This window comes from Lepidochelys olivacea, assembly GCF_965140295.1.
Source record: "Lepidochelys olivacea isolate rLepOli2 genome assembly, chromosome: 26".
Taxonomy (NCBI): domain Eukaryota; kingdom Metazoa; phylum Chordata; order Testudines; family Cheloniidae; genus Lepidochelys; species Lepidochelys olivacea.
The window spans coordinates 5,388,406-5,412,181 of record NC_140436.1 but is presented as its reverse complement, the minus strand read 5'-3'; the positions used below and the strand labels follow the sequence as shown (position 1 = coordinate 5,412,181).

Below are 23,776 nucleotides of genomic sequence, written 5' to 3'. Positions count from 1 at the left end.
CTGCCCGGCTACTTTTAACCCCCTAGTCACATGGTGCAAGCCCCACCAGCTTGAGTCAGTTGACCCCAGGCTCTGAGAGTGTCTGCCATGGGTTTTGTGCAGTGCAGACATCCCCTGCATGTGTGTGAGAGAGAGGAGGGGGAACAAGTTGTGAGACTTAACTTGCTAACGGCTGGGAAGTGCATCCAAATGGGAAACACTGAAAATGGCAAGGGATCAGTATTAAAAACTGAAAAGGAGTACTTGTGACACCTTAGAGACTAACCAATTTATTTGAGCATAAGCTTTCTTGAGCTACAGCTCACTTCATCCGACGCATACTGTGGAAAATACAGAAGATGTTTTTATACACACAAACCATGAAAAAATGGGTGTTTGTGTGTATAAAAACATCTTCTGTATTTTCCACAGTATGCATCCGATGAAGTGAGCTGTAGCTCACGAAAGTTTATGCTCAAATAAATTGGTTAGTCTCTGGTGCCACAAGTCCTCCTTTTCTTTTTGCGAATACAGACTAACACGGCTGTTACTCTGAAACCTATTAAAAACTGGACACTTCTGGTGTGTCCGCACTGCAGCTGGGAGCCAGCCTTCCAGCCCAGTTAGACAAACTTGCACTAATGGGGCTTGAGCTAGCATGCTAAAAATAGCAGTGTGGATGTTATGGCTTGGACTGCAGTTCTGGTTCTCAAGCCTAGGGGGTCAGCGGCCTAAGAGGGAGTGTTTCCTAGTGCTTAGAGCAGTAGACTAGGAATCAGGGACTCCTGGGATTTTATTCCTAGCTCATGGAGCTAAATAAAGTTTAGTGGCCAGAACAGAAAAAATGAGCAGTCCAGACTCCTGGGTGCAATACCTGACTCTGACACACTGCGTCATCTTGGGCAAGTCCCTCCTCTTCGGACCTCGCTTTCCCAACCTGTAACACTGAATTACAAATATCCCCTCTTGGGTGGGTGAGGCTGAATTTCTTAAGGCCTGCAAACTGCTTTGCAGTCCTTGTCTGGAAGGTGCAGAATGATATTTAATCCCACTCTAAAGCAAACAGGAATGAAAATCAGCAGAGGTGCGTGTTGAATAAAGCCATTTCACCTTTAATTATAAGCAAAAAATCACTCTCACATGGAATCTCCGACACCAGCAAAAATAAACAGAGAAAGGGGAATCACTGTATTCAAATCAGAAAAAAAATTCATATTTATATATATATATTTATAGATATGTTGTATAAGTAGCAGTGAAAGGCAAGTATGGGCCAGGGGTTTCCCAATAAATTACATTCTTTACATCCTGACAGAGTGTAGTGGTGGGGCAGTGGTTGGAAACGGAAAGGGAAAGCGTGAGGGAGTGGGTCTCAGGCCAGCGCTGGGGAGCAGATGTGGTGCACAGTAGAAAAAGGACCCAGCAGGGGGACTGAAAGGAGCAGCAGCCCAGGAAATCGTTTGGCTCTGAGGGGCCAGTTCCCCTATTTGACCGCTGGTTATTTTGACTTTTAAAAAGACCCCAAAGCAAAGGAAATTGTTAGCTCCTTGGGTTTGTTCCTGGAGGCATGTAAGGTGCTGTAGCCCAGATGGGATGGGTGATCAGACCACTGGACTGTCCTGCATGTGTCCTACATAGGGAGCTCCCACAGACTTCAATGTGCAGGAGCGGGCTGCCAGGCCAGTATCCTGCCAACACCCGACCTTTCAGAGAAAAGTGTGGCTCACCCCTCTGTAATTCTCCTGGCCCGCTGGGTAAGGCTCTGCCTGAGACAGGCCAGTTGACCCAAACATAGGCTTATTGGATCCCCTTTGATCAATGCACTGTCTGGAAGGGGGAGTCTCTCAGCTTTTTACTCTTTGCTTGGTTGAGAGATCTCAGAGGTGGCTCTGAGGTGGGGAGTGCAGCTGGGCTGGAAGCTGTGCTCGCCCTCTGGCAAACAAGAAGCATAGCGTGGAACAACCCCCCAGGATACTGGTAAGTTTCCTGCCCTTTCCAGGACACACTGCTCCTTGCAGGCAGCTCTGAAGCGTGCGGGGTATGGGTTTGGGGGCCGGGGGGGGGGGCATGTTGTCTGCAGGCTACAGAGCAATCTTGGGTGATTATTTCCAAACTCCAGGGCCTGGCGATGAGGCCGGGGTCCACAAGGGATCGGCACCACATCAGTCTCTGCTGGTCACTGCGCAGGGCCTGGCTTCCTAGCTACTGATGCAGCTGCCCAGAGTCTCCTGCCTTGGCATCCTCTCTGCTCCTTCACCTAGCATCGACACAGGCATCCCCTCACCCACACAAGCTCTAAAATATTGTCACTACCTGAGGAAATTCCATCCTTGGGCATAGAGAGAGCTGGCTTGTCTGAGCCCTGGTTGGTTATGCACTGCGGCGGAGAAGCCAGAGTCGGATATCACCTGCTGTGTCACCAGGGGACAGCCTGCAGATTGTGGCAGTATACCAATGGTGTGGTTTCCACAGCAGAGTGTTATTGCTGCCCCATGGGGTACACGGAGAGGGGGAAATCCTAGCCGGGAAGCCTGAGGGGGACAGCGTGGGATGGCTGCCAGAGATTACATGCCAGGCTGGAGAGAACATGATGAGCTGCCTCCAGGCTCAAGCCTCGAGCCCTGAGTCTCTCACTGCCCAGGCAAACTCCTCTGCCAAACCTGGGGAAGAGCCTTGGGCTTGGCAGGGCGGCCACGGGGCTTCGACTGAGGCTCTGCAAAGGGGCAGGAGCAAAATCATCAACTACTAAGGCCTGAAATGATGGAGCTGAGAGCAACCCTCCCCCAAAGGCAGCTGCAAGGGGTGGGGTGTGGGGGCTGTAGCCTTAATGGGGAGCCCTGCGGTTTGAGAGCCTGGGCCATTGGGTTGAGAACTTGGGAGGTGCTCGGTCACGTCCACCTAGGGATTGAATTTAGAGGGAGGGGTGGTGGGAGTGGGGAGAGGAAGGGGTGGCCAGGAGCGAGCGAGAGCGAGACAGAGGTGACCTCAGAAGGGTTGGTTCTGATTCTCCAGTTCTCTCCAGCGAGAAATTCTTGTGCCCCCTCCCAGTTCCACCAAGGGTTGCTTGATTACAAGGACGGGGCCCCAACTGTGGGTGGGTCCATGGGAAGTGGCTGCTAATGAAAATCATGGCTCTTTGGAGCCTACTGTAGGCAAATGACAACCCCATTGCTGACCGGCCATTCAGAAACACAGCCATGGTGACACCCGGCAGCCCCATCAGGGTTACAGCTATGCAGATGTATACATGTGCCCTGCCCAGTGTGGACAGGGAGGGAGGCTGGCCCCGAGAGGAGCAGTAAGGCTGGGAGCAGGGTCCTTAAGCAAGGGAGCCAGTCAGGGCCCAGCAGCAAGGTAGAAGTAGCCTTGACTTCCCTTACACCTAAACCAACATGCGTCCAGCAATCGAGCACTATGGTGTATCCCTGTCCTGTCCACTCCCCAAGCTGAGCCGGGGGAGCAAAGCCAGGGCCCCTGCCAGAGCCCCCTCCAGTAGCTATGGCTCCCATCCTGCCTGAACCAGCCGCGACCCCAACAGGCAAAGAGGGACACCGATGCCCTGCCCCGAGAAGCCCCTACACACCATCCAGCCCAGGGACCTTAGCTGACTAGGGTTTGCTTGCTCCTCCCGCCACTTGTTCAACTCTGCCTCCCCTGGCTCCATTAAAAGAGGTTAGACCCAGACTGAGTAGCCCACCAGTGTTGCCAGCAGCCCCCCTGGGCATGTGAGGGGGAAGGTTTGGGCAGGGAGGGGCTCTCCGATATCCCCCAGGGAGAGGCAAAACTGGGAATGAGGGATCAACGTGCCTGAGGGGCTTCAGGGAGGGGAGGCAGGTGTTAAAACTGGCTCAGTAGCCCTAAAGCAGCTCTGATGCGAGATTGTGTTTGACACTAACTGAGATCACGGCTAGGGTTGGCTCAGGCTGGGCACTAGGCTCAGAACAGGAAAGCTTTCTTCTTCAGCTCGTTCCGCTTCCACAGGGCCAGCTTGCTGAACTCCTCCAGGGACATCTCGAAGACACGCAGGAAATCCTCTGGGGACAGGTGCCTCTGGAGGGAGAGAAACAGTGGGTGTTATGCACCAGTCAGTGTGTGTATGTGTGTGCATGTGCCAGATCAGAGTGTGTGTATGTGTGTTGGTGCATGTGTGCACACAAAATCTGTGTGTGTCTGTGTGTGCGTGCCCCAGATCTGTGTGTGCGTGCCCCAGATCAGTGCGTGCGTGCCCCAGATCAGTGTGTGCGTGCCCCAGATCAGTGCGTGCGTGCCCCAGATCAGTGTGTGCGTGCCCCAGATCTGTGTGTGCGTGCCCCAGATCAGTGCATGCGTGCCCCAGATCAGTGTGTGCGTGCCCCAGATCAGTGCCTGTGGTTTAATGCCAGATCAGTGTGTATGCGCCTGTGAGGTCAGTTTGTGTGTAGATGTGTTTGTGCCAGATCAGTCTACGTGTGTGAGCACACGTGTGCGTATACCGCTGCGTTTTGCTGGGGGAAATTCAATTTTCCATTTTTAAACAACTTTTCATTTCAAATACTGTTTATTTTATATAATATTTTTAAAAATCAAAATCAGAATGAAACCAATTTATTGAAACAAAACATTTTGATCAACGCAAAACAAACAAAAAACTGGAATTTCGTTTCTCAAAAAATTTCTCAATTTTTTTTTGAAATGATGGAATTTCTCACAAGATGGAAAATCGGTTTCCGATCCAGTCCTAATACAAACCCTCACACTAGACATGAGTCTAGAGTCTACACACAGAAGTTGCATCAGTTTAACATAAATCAGTTTTAAAATGATTTAGTTAAACCAATGCAAACCCCAGTGTAGACTCTCTTTCTTGCCTTTAAACTAGTTACAGCAGTTTAGCTTGCCTGACGTGGGCTTGTACAGCCCATGCTGCCACAGATTCACTGCTGTTGGTACCCACCGTAGCTAGATCAAAGCTAGCTCTGGGATATCTGTACCTGCTGCAGTCACACCTCTGACTGCAGCGCAGACAGGCCAGAGTCGTCTCGGTTTAACATCATGCCTTCAGCTAACCCACTGCCACATGGTGTGGAGAACAGGCCTGAATGCCAGAGCTTCTCTCTGGGCTCCAGCAGACGCTGCCCACGCCCTGGTAGCTGAGTCCCTGACCTCACAATGCATGCGCCCATTCTAGGTGCTGGCCATGGAGTCTGCTGTGCCTGGGCCCCTGTGGCAGGTGCCCACCCCATGTCGTCATGGGGCAAGAGCCTGGCTCCCTCCTTTTCTAATCGAATTAACTTCCACCTTTAGCATGGGTACAAGAGAATGAAATACCTAGGGCTGTTTGTGGGAGTGCAGGAGAGAGGCAACCGGGGAGGGCAGCTCGGGGATGGGGTGGCAGCAGGCGGTGCTCCAAGTCCAGGGGCCACAAAGCATTAACTCCCTCTTCCCCATTCCCTTCCCCTCTGTGTATTTCTCCAGCTGTTTTACCCTGAACCATCCCTCCACCGAGCCCTGGGGATCTGTCAGCTGTGGTTTCCTTGGCCCCGCTCCCTCCCCTTGGCCCAGACACTGCAGGGGCAAGCGAGATGCCCCATCCGCACCTCTAGCCTTGTTCTGTCCACTCCTGGAGGCAGTTTCACACGACCCCTGTTCGTCACCATCAGCACCTCATAGGGGTAAATCTGAGAGCCAGGGACAACACAGGTAAACAGAAGGGTTCATTAAAATGCCCGTCCCTGTTCCCATTCTCACCCTGCACCCCCAGCTCCGCCTGCAATGGGGCATGTTCCCCCACCCACAGAAAGCCTGCAGTAGGGCACGTCTGCTACTCCACACCCCCCAGCTCCGCCTGCAATGGGGCATGTTCCCCCACCCACAGAAAGCCTGCAGTAGGGCACGTCTGCTACTCCACACCCCCCAGCTCCGCCTGCAATGGGGCATTTCCCCCACCTCACATACCTACAGGCACCAGCCAGCCAGCAGCAGGTAACAAAGCAAATGTGTGAGCATCCCAGCCCATGGCTGGGCCACCCTGGACCCTGGACCTGGGCCTGCAGAGCCCCCAGCCATGGCTCTTACCTTCTGTTCCAGCATGCTGGGCAGGGAGTTCCCTCTGTCCATCCTCCCCCGCTGGCCGTTCTGCAGACATCAAACCCCCAGTCAGTCTTGGGCTGGCATAAAGGGCTTCCCACGCCAGAGTCCCCACCACCTCCCCAAAAGGACCTTAACAAACAGTAGGGTGATGGGCTTCAGCCTAGGCACTGGAGAGGGTGCCACTCTGCCCCCACTCAAGCTCCTAACCCCCTGCATCTCTGCTGTTTCTCTCTTCCCCACCCGGAGCTCCTAAACCCCTGTGACTCTGCTGCCTCCCTGTCCCCACCCAAGCTCCTAAATCCCTGTCTCTGTTTCCCACACCCTGAGCTCCTGAATCCCCACATCTCTGCTGTCTCCTTGCCCCCACCTGAGCTCCTAAACCCCTGCGCCTCTGCTGTCTCCCTCTCCCCCTACCTCCCATCCCCATCCTGCCTCTTTGGGGTTCTCTGTCTCCTCAGTTTGCCCTTCTCTCCTTCTCTGGTGCTGCCACTCCCCTCCCTTCCCTGCTGCCCTGCTCCAGTCCCTGTCCTTCCCAGTAGTCCTGTCTGAGTCTCAACTCCAGCCCTGCACCACTGAGCTCCGTCTGCCTGGCAGCTGGTGCCAGCCAAGCCAGGCTGGGAGAGGCTGAGCATGCAATGGAAGGGAGGGGCACTTCCCCCGCCTCCCCCAAGATACATCACCGCTCCCAGTGTCTCCCCTTCAGCGGCAGGGCGACCGCTTACCTGCAGGCCTGCAAAACACAAGAAAAGGGGCTCAGAGAACCCCAGTTCCAGATGTCCTGCTAGAATCCCCACCCCACAACTCCACAGCTGTGGGTGCAGGGGCTGTATGTCCCAGCTCATTTAGAACAAGGGGCCGGATCCTCATCTGGTGGAAATCGGCAGGAGGTCAATGGAAGTATTGTGGGTTTTACACCAGCTGGGGATCTGGCCCACAGATACAATGTAGCTTACGCCAGCTGAGGATTTTGCCTGGTTTCTCTGTCTACAGGGAGCGGAGAGATATCAATTTAACCCTTCGTGGGCTGCACAAAGCTTTGGAATTCCCAGCATCCAAAGATAACAGACAACGGCCAGTTGGGGCCTGGCTGCAAAGGCTGTGCTGCTGGGGCTGAGCGTTGACGCCCACTGGCGTGAGTAATGGCCCATCCCAGCAGCGCAGGACAGGCCGGGGAGCGAAGGCCCCTGAACAGGCACAGCGTGGCAGCGGCTGGGTAGGCTTCCCCCACTCCCTGCCCAGCAACTGCCTTGTGCCCCGATGTCTAGGGGTTAGGGGGGAAGGCGTTCCCACCGGCCAGCCAGCCCTTGGCCTCTCTGCTAGGGCTGCCAGGTGGACACTGCAGCTGGGAAGGGGACTGAGACCCAGCAGCTAAGGGCCTCCCGACAGCTGGCAGCTCCTGGCTCCTGCACGCTACCATCCCAGGCCTAATTTAAACTGGTGCCCTGGAATGGCAGGACTCGGTCTCCAGCCCTCCCCGATGCCGTGAGGCCACCCAGACCAAATCCATCCATTCCTCCCAAGGATAATGAGTGGGGGCAGCTATTGCCAGCATCCTGTGCGGCTGGGCAAGAGGTGAAGAGAGAGCACCAGGCCCAGAGCTCATCAGCAGTGGGATGGGGGCAGGTATGAGCTGGAATCCTTTAGCTGGTGTAAACCCGTGCATCTCCGTTAGTGCTCGGGTGCTGCACTGATTCACACCAGCTGTGGGGTCTGGCCCATGGGGCGTGTGACACAGCGCCCCCATCAGGCCGACAGGCCCAGCTAAGATGAGCAAGAGTTTGATGCTGATGACTCTGAATGGCATCTCTGGGTTGAGTGACCAGACCAGACCAGACCAGACCAGACCAGACACACATCTCCCCTGCACCTGTCCCTTGTGCCGTATGCTTCTCTTACCTGGGCTCCCCTTCTCACTGCTGGTTGGGCTGAACTCCGCTGACTGCAGCTGCAAAAGGAAATCAGACAGCATCAGCTACCAGGGTAGCAGTGCCTCTGAGAGGGGCAGGGTGCTTGGATAGAAACTGCCTCCTGGACTGACGCAAGAAGCAGCTGGAAGCTGGTGAGAAGGGCCAGACTGACAGACCCAAGAACGAGGGGCCTCTACACCCACAGAGCAGCTGCATCCCAGGGGGCAACCCAGCAAGATTCCCCCTGCATTGCTCTCCGCCTTGCCCTCCACCTTGCTCAAGGGGAAGAGCGGAGTCTGAGTGGTTTTGGTGACAAGGAGATCTGTTCCACTGGGGCTGGACTGAGACCCAACAAACTCATTTCACACAAGACTCCGAACAGCCAGAAAGTGGTAATGACTCTCCATCGCTGCTGATGTGGGCCAGATTTGAACCAGTGGCCCAAAGGCATAAGGCCCTGGGTCCCCTCACCAGCAGGGCTGTGAGTCAGCTGCTCTCACTGGCTGATTGCCTTTGTCTCTCAATTCCCGGCAAGCTCTCTTCCTGACTGTCCCAGCCTGTGACATTACCCCCAGGGATACACAGCCCAGCCATGGCTAGACTCGGGCACCGTAGGCTGGATCCCAGGTGGAGTGGTTCTGTTTGGCACCATTTGGATCTGAACATCATCTGAACGGATAAGAACAATATGTGGAAAATACCACACTCTCAAGGACACAGCAGGCAAGGGGAGGGTGAAGCGGGGAACTGCAGTCGCCCAGTGCCTTACCCTGCTGAGGGTACTTCTCCCATAGGCCGGAAGGGTGGAGGATCTGGAATTCCCCAGGTGCAGAGCTGAAAAAGAGCAAGAGCCAGTATCATCTCTGGGCTGATTGTTCCTGCAGCAATCCTAATACAAAGCAGTGCAGGGGATGGTCCGGGGGGAGCGCCCCGTGACTCCTGCCCTGCCCTCTCCTAGCAGAGGGTGCTGCATGGAGCAGACCAGGAGAACTGGCTGTGGGGTGAGTTCTGGGCTACTCCAGTCCCAGACACTAACAATCAGTATTTAAATAAAACCAACACCTGGAACGATACCAAAACAATGTCACTTGTCAGGGTATCGACTTAAAATGGATGCTGCTCCCGTGGATGGCAGGAAACGACTGGGGAGGGGATCTCAGCATCAGAGAGGGGGAAGAGGAGAGGAGGGCATGTCTGGGACACTGCCTGGCCCCACGCACAGGTGTGGAAGGGCGTTCGGTCTGGAAGCGAGCGGGTTTTCCTCCGGATGGGGAGAGATTTCTCCATCTCCTCCTTCAGGATCAGCTTCCCGAGATTTGAGGTGACCTGAGGAGAAGGAGCAGTCAGGGTCAGGTAGGACTCAATGCCGGGACGCAGCCCCCTCCAGCCCCAGCATACTCCAAGGAGCAGCCCCACCTCAAATCCCAGCATTCTCCAAGCTGGAGCCAGTCCCAGCACAGTCCAGGACTCAGCCCTCCTGGAGCCCCAGCACCTCCAAGGTCATCCTACCTTACTCAGCTCCTCTTTCTGCAGTTCACGCAGGTTAGTCATTTCCTCCGTGAGATCCTCCTCTTCTTCCATGCCTTTCTTGGAGGCCTTCCGCTGTCTCCACTCCTTCTCTGGGGACCCAAAGAGGGCATCAGGGTGCGGGGCAAGAGCAAGACTCTGAATCAAGGGGGCAGGGAGATAGAGGGAGGCTGGATCCTTTCCCCACTGGGGAAATTTAGGGAGGCAGAATGCATCACCCCAACACCTGGGCTAGCAAAAATTGCCAGGGAATCTTTCATGACCACAAGAGGTCAGGGCCCTGGCTGTATGTCCCATCTGCCCAGCCCCCTCAGTCACCATAATGGGGCCTCGATGCTGATTCAGATCAACGCTTCAGCTTTCCTTGGTGGTCTGCCATCTCAGTACTGACCCCGCTCAGCTTAGGGGGGGGGGTCTGATAAGAGTCTCCCACCTGTAGGTAAAACACCCTGCCATCACCTACCTACGACGGCCAGGGAGGGAGGGCAGGGCCAATAATCCGTCTCGATCTTCGCTGGCTGGTTGGGATCCGGGGCCTGGGCTGCAGGGAACTTGGAGCACTCAATTATCTGGTCTTCTATCATGTGCTTGCTCTGTGGGGCTCCCGTCAAGGGCTCTGAAATAGACAGAGGGACAGAAAATTGAGGCCTGGCTTCCCCGTCGCCTTGCGCCCCCTCCCCCAAATGTCCCAACCCAGCACCCAAAGGCCGGGGTGAGGAAGCAGCCGCGCTCACCTCTCTGCCTGTAGATCGGCGGCTTCTTGTATATGTTCAGCTCCATGGTGTTGGTCTCTAGAGGAGGGGAGGGGAAGAGGAGGGTGAGAAATGCCACTGACGGAGCGGGCAACCCAGTGAGCCAACCCCACCGCCACCACTGGCACCAATGGGCAGCCACAGCTGAGCTTCCTTCTCACTCCTAGAGGAGGTAGGGCCCCACTGGTGGGGGAGGCTTTGCCCTCCTGCTGTCCCTGCTCTCTGGGTATGCGGAACAGCGCTCACCCTGCTCCATGCTGGTGGGATCTGGGAGGAAGGACAAGTGGGTCCCAGTCCCCGAGCTGGGTTCAGGTGCTGGCTCCAGGCTCACCTGACTCAGGCTGGTGGAGGGGGAAAGGCACCCGATTAGGAGCAGGGAGGATGGGGTTGCAGGGTCTGGTCTTGGGTCTCTGGTTAGGATTTCAGTATAGTGTGTGGCCCTGAAGTTGGGGTCCTGCTGCCCTCGCACCCATGCAGGGAGCCCTGGCGAGCCCCAGGCAGGGTGTGGGCCGTACCAGGTCGGTGGAAGTGGTGCACTCCACTCCGGGCTGTGCTGCTGGTCCGGCGACTAGGTGCCTGGGAGGCACTTCCTAGGGACTTGTTTTCCATCCAGTCCCGGATGACCTGTGAACAGAGCCCGTGTCAGAGCAGCTGCTGCCCCGGGACAGACCAGCGCCCCATGCAGCCTGTCTCTGACAGTGGCCCATGCTGCCTGCTCAGACAGAGACGTAACTGCCAAGCCCAGACTGCACCTAATATTTCAGTCCCACCCCTTGGGAGGGAAATCTCTCCCGGATCTCTCAGGAAAGACTGACAGTGCTTGGAATGGTGAGACATGGCAAAGCTGGCCTCAAGGCATACTGGAAGTCCAGCTGTCCATCTCCCTCATCTTTCACAGGGCTCGTTAGTTTAATCCAGCCTCTAAAACTCTCCTGTTTAATCAGGGTCCAAGTGCAACCTAAGCCCCTGGATTCTGACTCCACTGAGCTTCTGGACTAGCTGATCTCACCTCAGCCAGTAGTGCGGATGCTCAAGACAGAGCCACGGGGTGTGGACAGTGGAGGAGCCATTTGATGAGCCAGTGGGGAAGTAGCCTTTGGAAAAGATGGATCCACTCATCCATTGATCTGTCAGCCAGGCAGCGTCAGGGACCAATCCTGACACCTGTCCCAGTAACGCCTTGCCCTGGTAGAGCCTCTGCAGGGGGATGTCTACACCAGCCACTAAGCCCTTGTTTGAGCCCAAGCCCCCTTCCATCCGCACACAAATCTGTCTGCATTCCTAGGACCCTACTGCAGGGTGGGTCAGAGCCCGAGTCCCAGTCCACGCCCTGTCACTGAGCAGTGCGGACGCAGCGCAAGCAGCAGACCTGAGTCAGAAGGTCTTCGCAGTGTAGGTCAAGTTAGCATGGCTGGGGTTGGAAACAGCAAGTCCACAAACCCGGGTCACATAGTGTAGACCCTCCCAGAGGCTCCCTCCCCCCCGCAGTCTCCCTAGTGATCATGATAGGAGCGAGAGCACAGTGATTAGAATACAAGGCGCATCATGGGGGAGGCTGGTTGGACCTCAGGCTCTGTGGGTTTCTGTTGCCTGTGAGCAAGCGACGTCTGCAGACAACTAAGCAGGAGGCAAGGTGTGGGAGTACTCACTTCTGGAGAAGGAGGAGGAGAGATGGATTTGGGGGACAGGGACCGCTGTGGGAGGAAGCAGAGAGAGACAGATGCCATTTACTTGACCCATCCTGCAACCACTGGGATACGCAGTAAAGATTTCTGGTACATTCCTGTCCGGCAGCCCAGCAAGGTGAAAGCATCTCCCCTTAGCCAGATGGGAGCTGCCCACAGAGCTTACATTGGTTCAGCCATTGATGGGGGTTTGGCAGAGAGGGGACAAACACAGAGCGACCAGGCCCCAACCGAGACACCCTCACCTCTCGGCTCCTCGGCAGCTCCACGTGCTCCATGAGGGAGTAGGTGAAATGGGGCTCATAGATCATTAAGTCAGGGCGCTCGATGTCCAGGATCGCCTTGTCCTTGGGAATGGCCGCCAGGTCCTTGTAGCCCAGAACCTCATTGTCCATTCTGGCCTGTGAAGGAGGAAAAGCTCCTTCTCAACCAGAAAAGCCTCAAGCAGGTGTCTGAGCTTCTCCCAGTGCAGGGCAGGGTCCACGATGCTTTCCTGCCTGGAGCTGAGGTCTCACAGCCCATCTGGGAATTGGGAAGGGATTGTTCTCCTCATTTTAGAGATGGAGAAACACAGGCACAGAAAAGGGGAAGGGAATTGCCCAAGGTCACACAGCAGGTCAGAGCCTGGATTAGAATCCAGGACACCTGACTCCCATTCTCTTACTCTAAGCACTAGACCAGACTCTCTCCCAGAGTGAGGAAGAGAACCCAGGAGTTCTGCGTTCCCTTGCTCTAAACACTAACCCGTACACCTCTCCCAGAGCCGGGAACAGGACCCACGAGTCCTGACTCCCATGACCTTGCTCTGATCACTATATTACGCTGCCCACATGGAGTTTGGGTGCTTTAGAGACCCCCCCCCCCAAAAGGGAGATGTGACATGAACAGCACTCACCACAATACTGGAGGGTGATCCTGGGACGCTGGACCCGCGGGAGGAACAGACACTCCCAGGGGACGTCAAAGATTGCTGGAAAGGAGGGAGAGACCTCTGTGAGTTTCTTTCTCCGCTGCTGGCTTCATCAATTCAGCCAATAGGGCAAGGCAAGAGAAAACCCAGGTAAGCTCCCACTGAGAGGCACACAGAGAGGCAGCAATGCCAAGGGTAGCAGTCATTGTCTGCTGAGCTTCACTCCCTTCCAGGTGGGAATTACAGTCCCAAACCCAACAGCCCCACCCTGCCTAGCTGGATATTATATGGATGTGCCATTTGGATATGTCAATTTAGCACCATTTGGCTAGATATGGCTTTGGAGGGGGAAGGCCATGGTGCAGAGAATAGTGTGTGTGCGTGCATGTGCGAGTGTGCTTGTGTACCTGTGTATGTGTGTGTTTGTGCGTGTGTGTGTGTTCCCACCACTGCACCTGTAGGAAGGGCTGGAGATCAGTGGAATTGACTCCCAGAGAGGAGGGCCTTGATTCTCAGCGCAAGACCTAGGCAATCCAGAAGGACATCAGCCCTCTGATATCCCCGTTCCTTGGCACTTTCTTGCCTACATATGCTCTCAGGTTTGACTGACGAGGTGGTGGTGGGGGGCTGTGAACCTCTGGAACTCACTGCCACCAGATACTATCAAGGCCAAGAGCACACAGCATTCAAAAAGGCTCGGAGTTCTATATGAGTCACAAGAACACCCACAGAACAGGAGAAAATAGAGGGGATACAACCTCCCTCCTGCTTGAGGGCACAAACCAACCTCTAATTGTTGAGGGTCAGGGAGAATCTTCCCTTGTAGGGAGATTATTCCATAATTGCCCCCTGGGGTTTCTTTCCCCTTCCTCTGAAGCAGCTGGTCAAAGCCAGGATACTGGGCTAAATGGAGCACAGGTCTGATCCAGTCTGGCAGTCCCTGCGTTTCTAAGACTCATGGCGTGTGTGGGGAAGGCTGGGACTCAGGGAACAATTAATCTTTAATGTGGAGAATAGCTATGAACTGCAGCTCCTCCCAAAACACAAATCACGTTCAACTAGAAATTAAAACTCAGCTGGTCCAGGTCAGGAGTTGCCACGCAAGTTGAGGGAAATCTGCAGCTCCTGCCCCATAGAGCACAGCTAGGTCTCCAACTCCCGCAGCCCAAAGCAGGTCACGTTGTTGGGGCAGGCAGCAGTGGTGTGCACAGGTGGGCACTGCCAGCAGCTTCAGCAGACGTGTCCATGAGAGCTGCAGTAAGCACTAGGTGGTGCTGTCTGCCCAAAATCCAGTTAGCAAGGGGCGGAGCCCCTAGGGCCGATGGAGTGAAGACTAGACCCTGCTCCTTTGCTCTCCGGTAACAGCAACTGCATGCCCCAGCTCCTCAGAAGCATCTAGTGATTGCAATTAACAGCATGCAATTGTGTGGCCCTTGCAATGCTGAGTGCAGAAGGGCCCAGCACAGCCTTTGCCAGCTCACCCCTTGTCCTGCTCAGAAACTGACATCTACCCATCACCTGGCGTGGCACCGGGCAGGGAATGCTCCCAGGTTCTCTCCTGCCACTGCACCCCCTCAGAGCAGGTATAGTGCTGGCTCCTGTGCCCTCTGCCAATGCACCTGGGCAGTCCCCGCAGCAGCAGGAGGGGCCCTTGATCTCTCTGCAGAGATTGCCAACTATGGGGCCTGCTGGTGCCAGCGGCTCTGTGCTGTGGACACCTGTCTGCTAGCGAGCACACTGAGACCCACCAGTTAGTGTCACGAGGCCCCCAAACAGAGTGGGGCTGGGCTTGAAGTGGCCCCCTGGAGGAGAAAGCCTCCTGCATTCCTATATGGGGCCATCCAGCATGCCAACCCCCCTACGCCTTGACCAGGGTGTCCGGGGTGGTTGCAAAGAGGAGGCCTGAAGAGTCTGACCCAGTTCATTTACCTTCTGTAACCTTTCCATTCCGTCGCCTGCGGGAAGGGCCGGGTCATGCACAGAGTCCTGCAAGGGGGTGAAGGAGGAAGGTTCGTTCACAGCAATCAGCTTGGGCAAAGGCATCCTGTTGCTACGGTCTCCACCCTTGTTCAGGGTCCCAAAGGGTGAGCTGCCTGACCCCCTGGGTCCTGGCAACAGCTCGAGGGGGGGAGAGATACCCAGCCTGCTGCCCCTGTGCCCAGTTGTGGTGCAAAGCTGATGCCAGGACTTGGCCTGGCGCATCTGCTTGGGTGAGGCTGCTGCTTAGACCTTTGCTCCTGTCTCAAGTGGGGACAGGAGTCTGCAGTGATCCCCGAGGGCGGGTCCATCCGGCACACTGCCATAGTGGGTCAGGGGATGGAGGAATAAAGGAGGGAGAGCCCGGACTGTGTGTACATGGGGAGGAATCAAGGCTCGGAGAGGTTCAGATCAAAGCCATCAGGGAGTGAGAAGGGGCCTCTGCATGCAGCCACTGAGCAATGTCTGGTTCTTGGATCCGCAGCCGCCCCGGTTTCCCTGGGCTTTTCATCTCGCCCCGTTACCGGGCCAAGCCAGCCGCCTGCAGGCATCTGATGCTAATGCAAAGTGAGGTGCACACAGCCGGGCTCTGAAATATTCATCATCAGGCTCAACAGGAGGCTGCACAGTGGAGGGGGCAAAGCTGGGAAGGGGAATGGGGTGGGGGGATGAGGCTTGCGGTTCTGATGTGGGTCCCACTATCTCCTCAGCCTGAGGGCTTGGGCGAGCTGGATACATAACTCTGGGTTTGGCCCATCTCTCCTGAGGGGCGGGGAGATGCTGATGAGGGGTTTATGTACCAGTGATTCTGTGTTTCCACATCCCTTTGGGTTCCTAGGCTGGGCTGCGGGTCAGATGCTCCCTCTGCAATGGGGGATAGAGATGGGGAGAGGTGAGATCCTTCCACGCACCAGACACGGCGCGCTGATCCCCTCTTCACACCCACCCACACACCACCTCTCCCACGGTCCGGTCTCTGCAGCCAGGGCAGCTTGGATGCAGACACCTGGGGAGGTGTCCATGAACCACATGTCAGATGAGGGGAAACTGAAACTTCTGCCATCCTCAGACCCCTGCATCCCCCACCAGCTGAGCAGCACTCTCCCTGCATGGGGTTCCCTTGGGAGCTAGTGTAGCTCCTTAAATGGCCAGAGCAGGCTCTATTAAGCTGGGACAAGCTTTCCTTTCCCTAAAGCAGTGCAGTGCTCCCCACCCAGAGAGCAAGAGACCTGAACTGGTGAGCTAGCCAGTCTCCTGTGTGGCCCAGGGCGGGAACCCCTTCCTGCAGGAATTTTGCCGAAGTCTCCCACATGGCATGGCGGAGTGGCACACTGTTCCCAGATGTATACATTTCCATTTTTGAAATGCATATTGTTTGCTTGCACCCAGCTTACCAAGCGATCTAGATTGCCCTGTATCAGTGACCCGTCCTCTTCGTTATTTACCACTCCCCCAGTCTTTGTGTCATATGCAAACTTTATCAGGGATGATTTTATGTTTTCTTCTAGGCCATGGATACAGATGTTAAATAGTGTAGGGCCAAGAACAGATCGATCTCTGCAGGACCCCACTGGAAACAGACCTGCTCAATAATGAGTCCCCATTTACAGTTACAGTTTATTAGTTGTCAGTTAGCCCCGGTTTTGAGCTAACACGCACAGCCTGTCCAGAGCCAAGGGTATGGGGAGACGGCATGGCTTGAAGCACGCATAGCCTGCTCAGAGCCCAGGACACCGAGAGATGGCTCTACCGCTTCAGGGCATGGGCAGGGAGGACCTGGCAGTGCCGGTGAGCCTGCAGTGATCTCAGCCAGTTGGGCTCCCAGCCAGGCAGGACCCTCCACTGCTGAGTCTTTCCATGCACTGAGCGGTGGGATCATTGCACTTGTTTTGAGCCATTGTTCTTGGGACAATGGGAAGTGACAGAGAGTGCATTTGGATGCCTCCCAAGCTCTCAGCAATGACACAGACGTGCTCGCTCTCCGTATCCGGCCCTGCCCAGCTCCCCCCACCTCCGACTATAAAGTCCGGTCAACAAGGGCTTTCCAGGAAGTCCCTGGGGCACCGGACAGACAGCGGAGCAGCTCAGCCCATTCCGCAGCCATGGGGCAGCCTGTGCCTCTGGAAGGTGGGGCCTTTCGGGGCAGTGCTTCATTTGTGCCAGAGCTTGCCAGGGCTGAGCCCCGGCACCTCTGGGCCTGGCAGTTCATCGCTCCGGCACCTCTGGGCTTGCTACGTCAGTTATGAAAGTAAAAGAATTGCTTGAGCCCTGGCACCTCTCTCATTACAAATTAATCACTACTGCAGGGGGTACATGTGGGGACGGATCGCTGACCCCACCCCTGCAAAAGGGGGCTCCTTCCTACTCCCCTTCCTTTGGGAAATCCTCTCTGCTCTCTGTGAGTCTGTCCCTTTGCTCTCTGGACAAGCCTCCATCACTCTGTGCACCTGGATGAGGGAGATGGAGTGAGGCAGGTGTTAGGCTCTACTGTGCCCCCCTGGGGCCTACTGATGTCTCCAGTCCCCAGTCTTTGGCAGTGCCCCCTAACATGACCGCTTGGTGGGGCTCTGATACCCCCAGACTCTGGATTCTTCCCCAGTTACAGCATCACCCCCGTCAGGGGTTACTGCCAACCCCTCAATACCCCAAGGTTAATAGCCAGGCAGAGATGGGCAAAACCAGGGCTGTTCTGGAGGGTGCAAAGCCTCATCAATCAGGTTTGGATCTTGCACCACCAGGGGTGAAGTTCTGACATGGGTCCCATTTTACCTGAGCCGTGGAGTTTGGGAGTGGGTCAGACTACCGGCTCCGGTTCTGATCCATCTCTGAGTGCTGGTGCACCCTCCCCTTCATCTGGGCACCTCTCACACGGGGAGGCAGTACCCAACAGAGCTATGCAGCAGCCCCGCTCCCAGCCAGAACCTTATCAGCTCCACAACTGGCGTCTCCTCTGCGGCCCCCACTCTCCCCGAGCTGCTCTCTGTCCTGAGAGCTGAAACCCAAGCCTTGCCCTCCAGACGCACTTGCCAGCTGGAGACATCTCTGATCAATACCCCCGCCCCCCAACCCACTGCCTGGAAAACGCATCCTTGCAGTCGTGGCCTGTCTCACTGGGCCAGGCTAGCAGGGACCAGAGTAATCCAACTCCGGAGCCGTCTCTAGTCTCCCTGTGTTGCAGGCTGTGGTGGGGGGCAATTTGCCCAGTTATTACACACACCTCCATCTCCCCCATTCCTCGCCTCCCAGGCTGCAAGAGGTTGCCAGTCTGTCAGTACCCACAGCAGGGAAGAGGGGGCATGTGCCACCTCAAAGGGAGAGACTCGATATGCTCCAGCTTTCCTGGGTTCCATCTGCTTCGGCCTTCAGAGCAGCCGCCAACTGCTGAGGCTCCGGGAGGGAGGGCTCCGCGGGCCCTGCTTGGGACCAAAGTGGGGAGCCTTTATCCAGCACTGTCCTCCTCCAAACTCTGGGAACTAGCATCCAAACCAAGCTCAATTCTACGGCTCTCAGAGGACACATGAAAACACGCCTGTGGCCTAAGCACAGGGGCCAGGATCCCCAGGGGGCCTTTGACACAGGCTTGTGGGGTGACCCGGAGCAGGTCAACCTTTTCAGCAGTAGCTCCTCATGCTGATTGTCTTGATTTTTGGATGGGCAGAAGCTGCTTGGTGAAACCCCGAGGCACCCAAAATCAGTGGCCTCTTTCCTTCCATGCCTCAATTTCCCCATTTGCAAAAGGGCGACTTCCCCATCTGTAAAAGGACCTAGTGCAGGGGCTTGTGAGGGTTCATTCTGGTTATACGGCGCTCTGGACGCCTGGGCCCAGATTATCCAAAGAAGCGCGGGGCCCGATGCGGAGCGGTCGTGAGAATGAAGCGCTTTCCATGCTCTGAGCCAATCAGCACAAGCCCAGGCCTCGCCTCAGTCTCCCTGACAACAGTCGGGGGACCTTTGCCTTTCCATCATATAACAGGCACGGCGCAGACCCAGACATGCCAAGACCCCTCAGGGGCCAGTTCCCCTCCCGGCCCTGGCTCGGGCCGGGCTGGCGTTTGTCTGGCAGTCTGTAAGGGACTCCCCCAGCAATGCCACCTGAAGCATGTAGCCCAGGAGGCCAGGTTCACCTGCCATCCCCAGCCGCTGATGCTGTAGGTAAGTCCTGCCCTCCAGTCGGAGGGAGGGGGGGACACAATGGGTTTATTGTTCAGAGGCCTCGGCCTCCCTCAGCCCAGCGGAGTCGAACAGGCTCCACTCCGTCTGGCTTTTCCTCAGCAGGAGTTTGTCTCCCCTTCGTGGGACTGCAGCACGCCCCCCGCCCCGCCCTGCCTTGGGCAGGTGGTCCTGTGCCAGGGCCCAGCTCCGAGGCTTGTTATCGCAGGCGCTTGTTGACCGGGCGCTGACAGTCAGAGCAGAGTTAATTACGCCTTTTGTCCCAGCCAGCACGCTGGGTGAGAAGGCCCCGGTGGGGAGCAAGGGCAGCAGCCTGGCTGCACTTAGCACACGGCCCTGGAGTGCTAATAGGCAGCCGTGCAGTTCTGGGAAGGAAAAGAACCCAGCACAGAAGGGGCTGGGGCCGTCAGAGGGAGGGAATGGGAAGGGGAGGGATTGTATTCCCCTCTTTTCCTTTTTTTACCAGTTTCTTGCTTTTCTCTGAAATTCTCCTTTAGGGCGGGAGTGGGGAGAGAGCAAAAAATCCTCATACTCCGAATGGGGAGGGTCTACACTGTCTTGCACTGAGTCAATCTCTTAAGTTTCCATAGCAACTTTCACCCTGATGGGACTCTGAGATGTGGTCACCTCTGGGCTGGGCTGGAGGGGTGACATGCAGCTCATTGCACAGCAGTGCTATCTAGGACCAAGGTGCATTGTACCCCTGTATAATGAGAATTTTGCACACCTGCACCGGAGGCCATTGTTCCAGGAGAGGCTCACATGCAATACGTTCTTGGAACTCAGTGTTTTTTTACCATGGAATATTGAAAAGCTGAAGTGGCCCTGCTGGGCTTTTAGCCTTTGATTCTGAGGAGCTCTGGAGTTTCAAACCTGAGGCTTATAACACTCAGCCATTGCCTCCCGAAATGGAAGAGGGGAGGGACCAAGGTCCCCCAAAGGTTGAGCATCCGCCGGTCCCAAGATATGCCACCCTGATCTGTCTTCCAGGAGACACAGTCACCATCAGGGCTCATCAGTCTCATTGGGAATCTCTCCACCTCTGGGCCAGAAACGCACTCCAAATAACCCTTTGGTTTGGTGCTGTGTTGCCAGAATCCAGGCTAGCAGAGGCAGAAATGCAGCTCTGGCTCTCCTCTGGCCAGGCAGCCACACCCAGAACCCATTCCAGGTGGGCACAAAAATCCAGCCCCACTTCTTCTCCCCTTCTCCAGAGGCTGCACCCAGACCCTCTCTGTGTCTGGGATTCTCCATCTATAAAACAGGGATGGATGTTTCCCAGGGATGGGGCTGTGAGCCTTAATTCATGAGTGCCTGTGAAGTGCATCGAAATCCTCAATGGACGGCGCCAGGAAGGGCAAAGGACTATTTCGTCTGCCTGTCAAAGCCTCTTTCTCTCTGTGCCGCAGCACGGCACAGCAGGGTGCATGGGGGACGCTAGCTAGATAAGGATGTATTGTAGGGACCAGGCCGGCTGAGTAGCTGACTAGCACAGGATACATGAGCTCAGACTTTCCACAGGCACCGTTGCAGGCAAAGCCAGGGGTGGAGTCCCTGACTTCCTGGGAATGGCTTCAGCAGAGGCCCCGCTCCTCCTGACACTGGGATTTGCTGTTAGCAGATAAGGAGAGCCCTTGGAAATCCCAGGCCACCCGCTGTAAAGGGGATTTGGGCTCCGGTGGAAGCTGACGCCTGTCGCATGGGGATACACTGTGCACTGGAATCTCAGGAACCACAAATGTCCTGGACGCAGCCTTATTGTGTGTAAATCTCATGGATTTCCCAGTCCGTTGTACCGCCCCTCTGGATGAGTCCAAGTTCTCCTGGTGCCTGGCAGCAAATAGTATATTTGGAAATGCACAGAACGGGAGTAGGTGACGTAAGCACATTTCACACTCTGTTTAGCTAAACCAAACCCAACCTAACTATCAGCTAGTTCCTACGTAGCATATGAAGCAGATGCACATCAAGCCACATTCACTGGGGATGATCCACGTGAAGCCACCTCCCATGTATTAAATGGGAATGATCTCCATGCGAAGCCACCTCCCATGTACCCACTGGGGACAATCCATACGAAGCAACTCCCCATATGTTCAACGAGAAGAATCCACTTGAAGCCAAGTCCCACATATTCACTAAGGATAATCCACATGAAGCCACATCTCGTGTTTTTACTGGGGATGACCCACAGGAAACCATGTCCTGCGTATCCACTGGGGATGATCCACATAAAGCCACATCCCCCATGTATTCAATAAGAACAAACCATGTGACGCCATGTCCCATGTAGCCACTTGGGACAATCCACATGAGACCATGTCCTGCGTATCCACTTGGGACAATCCACATAAAGCCACATCCTGCGTATTCAATGGTAAAGATCTATAATACATGAAGCCAATCCCAGGTATTCACTGGGGAGAAACTCTGTGAAGCCACATCCCACATATCAACTGGAGAAGTTCCACATTAAGCCATGTCCCACACACACAGTGGGGTGATCCGTGCAAGTCAGTGGTACGTCACACGCTTCAATATAACACCATATCTAATTCCATGTGAGGTGCAGAATGCTCCACCCAGTGGTCCTCCATGGATGTTCCAAGTGAGTGCAGGGCACTGCCTTCGAGGTAACATGTCCCAGGTGGTCCATGTCTGGCACAAAAATTGGGGATGAACCAGTACCCCAGTGTGTGATGACAGGTATTCTTATGGGCCAGGGAGAGTAGCAGGAAGGAAATCAGAATGAGGAAGGGAGGCCAGGAAAGGAGGAGCAAATCTTGGGTAGTTATATGGAGCCCAGGGGAGCATCAGCAAACTGGAGCATCGGAAGAGGCTGCATGCAGGCTGGGATCACCTCACCCCCACTCACTGCTTGGCCAGGCAACTATCCGTACTGGGTCACGGGAGTCACATCTGGCTGAGCTGGAACATTTTGACAAAGCCGACAAAAGCAGCTGCTTGGCCCTCACCGCCAGGCAGACCCGTGGGTATTTGTAGATGATAATCACATTATCCAAAATAATCACCGAGAACATTGCTCTCCATCCCTGGCTGCCCCCCATGTACCTGCAGCTGCCAGCTCCCATCGGACCCGTTCTCCATGCCCTGGCCCAGGGGTTCACTCCCTCCCTGGGGCCCTTATCTAGGTCCTGCCTGGAAGCAGCCAAAAGCCATTTCCCATCGAGGGAACGGTGAGCTCCTTCGGAGACATGGCAGCTACTTAGGAACATTTTCAGACTCTCCCTTGCGCAATAACAGCGTCTGGGCCGCACACCTTTCAAACCACCCAGTTGCTGGCCTGCCAGCCACAGATCAATACAAGGCACGACTGGGCTCTGCATGCACCCTGAGTCATCCGCCAATTCACTGTGCCCATGCCCTGAATGGACATGTAATATATATATGGCAAGACAGATGAGGAGAAGAAGAACAGGACTCCAGACGTACAGACCGGCAGATGGATCAAGGAAGGGACAAGCAGCTAGATTAGAGACAGACGAAAAGCGAGAATGAGCCAAAGGGATACCTGGAGAGAAGGATGTGCATGGTGACGATTAGACAGACAGGAGAGTCTGACACATGGTAGATGAAGAGAAGGAGGCAGGCAGACAGAAATGAGAGGCCCAGAGGAGGAGGCAGGCAGAGCTGTAACTGTCCTGAGAATCTGTCCCTTTCACCTACTGCCTTCAGCTCCCGTGGCCTAGACCCCACCCTTTCAGGGCACTTCACCAGAACATACTTATCTGGAGCAGACAGCAGTGCCAACGCCCAAATCAGCAGCCTTTCTCTCCTTAGCAACCACCAATCTCCCTGGGCCAGTGATTCCAGCCGCTCGGGCTCTCCTTGGCAGGCAGTCTGAGTGCACACGTGCTGGCTGCTTGCGGGTGCCATCAGAGATAAGGCTGGATCCTACCCATGTTTGGGATTCTCACACAGGCCAGCTGTGAGCCACCAGGGGCTGGGATCCAGGTCTCTCTGCACTAGGGAGCAAACTGATTCCATCCATCCCCCAGCACCACAGGGACTGGGCACTGAGACTGGTTGCCGAAAAGGAACAGCCGAAAGCCAAGCAAAGCTGGGTGGAGCAGCACGGGGCTGTGGGCGTTGGGACTGGCCCATGCTCTGCACCGAGTTATGGCGCCGATGGGTTTGACCAAGTGCCAGCCAAATCCGCGGGAGGTGGGAAAGCTAAGGCAATGCCCAGTTCTCTCCAGAGCCCAGGCCTGCGCTGTCCTGCCAGGCTTGCTTCTGTCCCCGAGGCTGTTCAGCATCTGCGTGAAGAGGGTGAGCCAGTGCGGGCTGCAGTGCGGCTCCTTACCTCCAAGGTATACAGCCCTGTCACCCAGCTCTCCCAGCAGTGGGCTGAGATCAGCACCGGGCAGGACCCAGAGCGCTTGGCTAACGCTGAGCCCAGCAGGCAAGCCGGAAGAGATGTTGGTGGGAAGGGGGAAGCACCTGGAAGAACATGCCTTCTCCTCAAGCATCCCCCATTACTGAGCCTTCATCTCTCAGGCTCAGCCAATCTGCAGCCTTGGGACCCCTTTGGGCTCCTTGGTGCTGTTGGTGCCCATTATCCTCCGCAGCTGGCCAGTGGCTTGTGCCCTATCCTCTGAGACACAGATGAGATGACTGGTGACCTCCAGGGTTTATTCTATGTAAGGATGAAGCCACATGCTCTGAGAAAACTACAGCAGCCTGTCTGCTTAGCCACATGGCCCAGGAGCTCCAGGAGTTGCACCGGCTCCCTAACAAAACACAGAGCGCAGTCCAAGAGCTCTCTCCTGACATTCAAAG

At 55.6% G+C, this 23,776-nt stretch overlaps 1 protein-coding gene across 1 annotated transcript; it reads right to left on the bottom strand.

Annotated features, from left to right (window-relative positions):
* Window positions 1–1,114: 1,114 nt before the first annotated feature.
* DMTN (dematin actin binding protein) lies at window positions 1,115–18,347 on the bottom strand. The gene is made up of 16 exons (XM_084615295.1): window positions 18,024–18,347; window positions 15,607–15,670; window positions 14,759–14,815; window positions 12,815–12,932; window positions 12,165–12,320; window positions 11,884–11,928; window positions 10,750–10,858; window positions 10,217–10,273; window positions 9,946–10,098; window positions 9,465–9,574; window positions 9,176–9,281; window positions 8,725–8,789; window positions 7,916–7,993; window positions 6,034–6,093; window positions 5,556–5,636; window positions 1,115–4,029 (listed from the first exon to the last, which is right to left on the bottom strand). The coding sequence occupies exons 1-16, from the start codon at window positions 18,154–18,156 to the stop codon at window positions 3,916–3,918; spliced, it is 1,506 nt and encodes a 501-aa protein (XP_084471421.1). The 5' UTR covers window positions 18,157–18,347; the 3' UTR covers window positions 1,115–3,915.
* Window positions 18,348–23,776: the final 5,429 nt, after the last annotated feature.

What these genes read in the sequence shown, in the direction of transcription:
- DMTN (XM_084615295.1), bottom strand. Translation starts at nt 18,156, where the DNA reads ATGGAACCCAGGAAAGCTGGAGCATATCGAGTCTCTCCCTTTGAGGTG. An exon ending in GAGGAATGGGGGAGATGGAG is followed by an intron (nt 15,671 to 18,023) that starts GTGTGTGTAATA and finishes CCCCCATTGCAG; the next exon opens with AGGGAGCATCTGACCCGCAG. An exon ending in TGGACAGAACAAGGCTAGAG is followed by an intron (nt 4,030 to 5,555) that starts GTGCGGATGGGG and finishes CTCTCCCTCCAG; the next exon opens with AGGCACCTGTCCCCAGAGGA.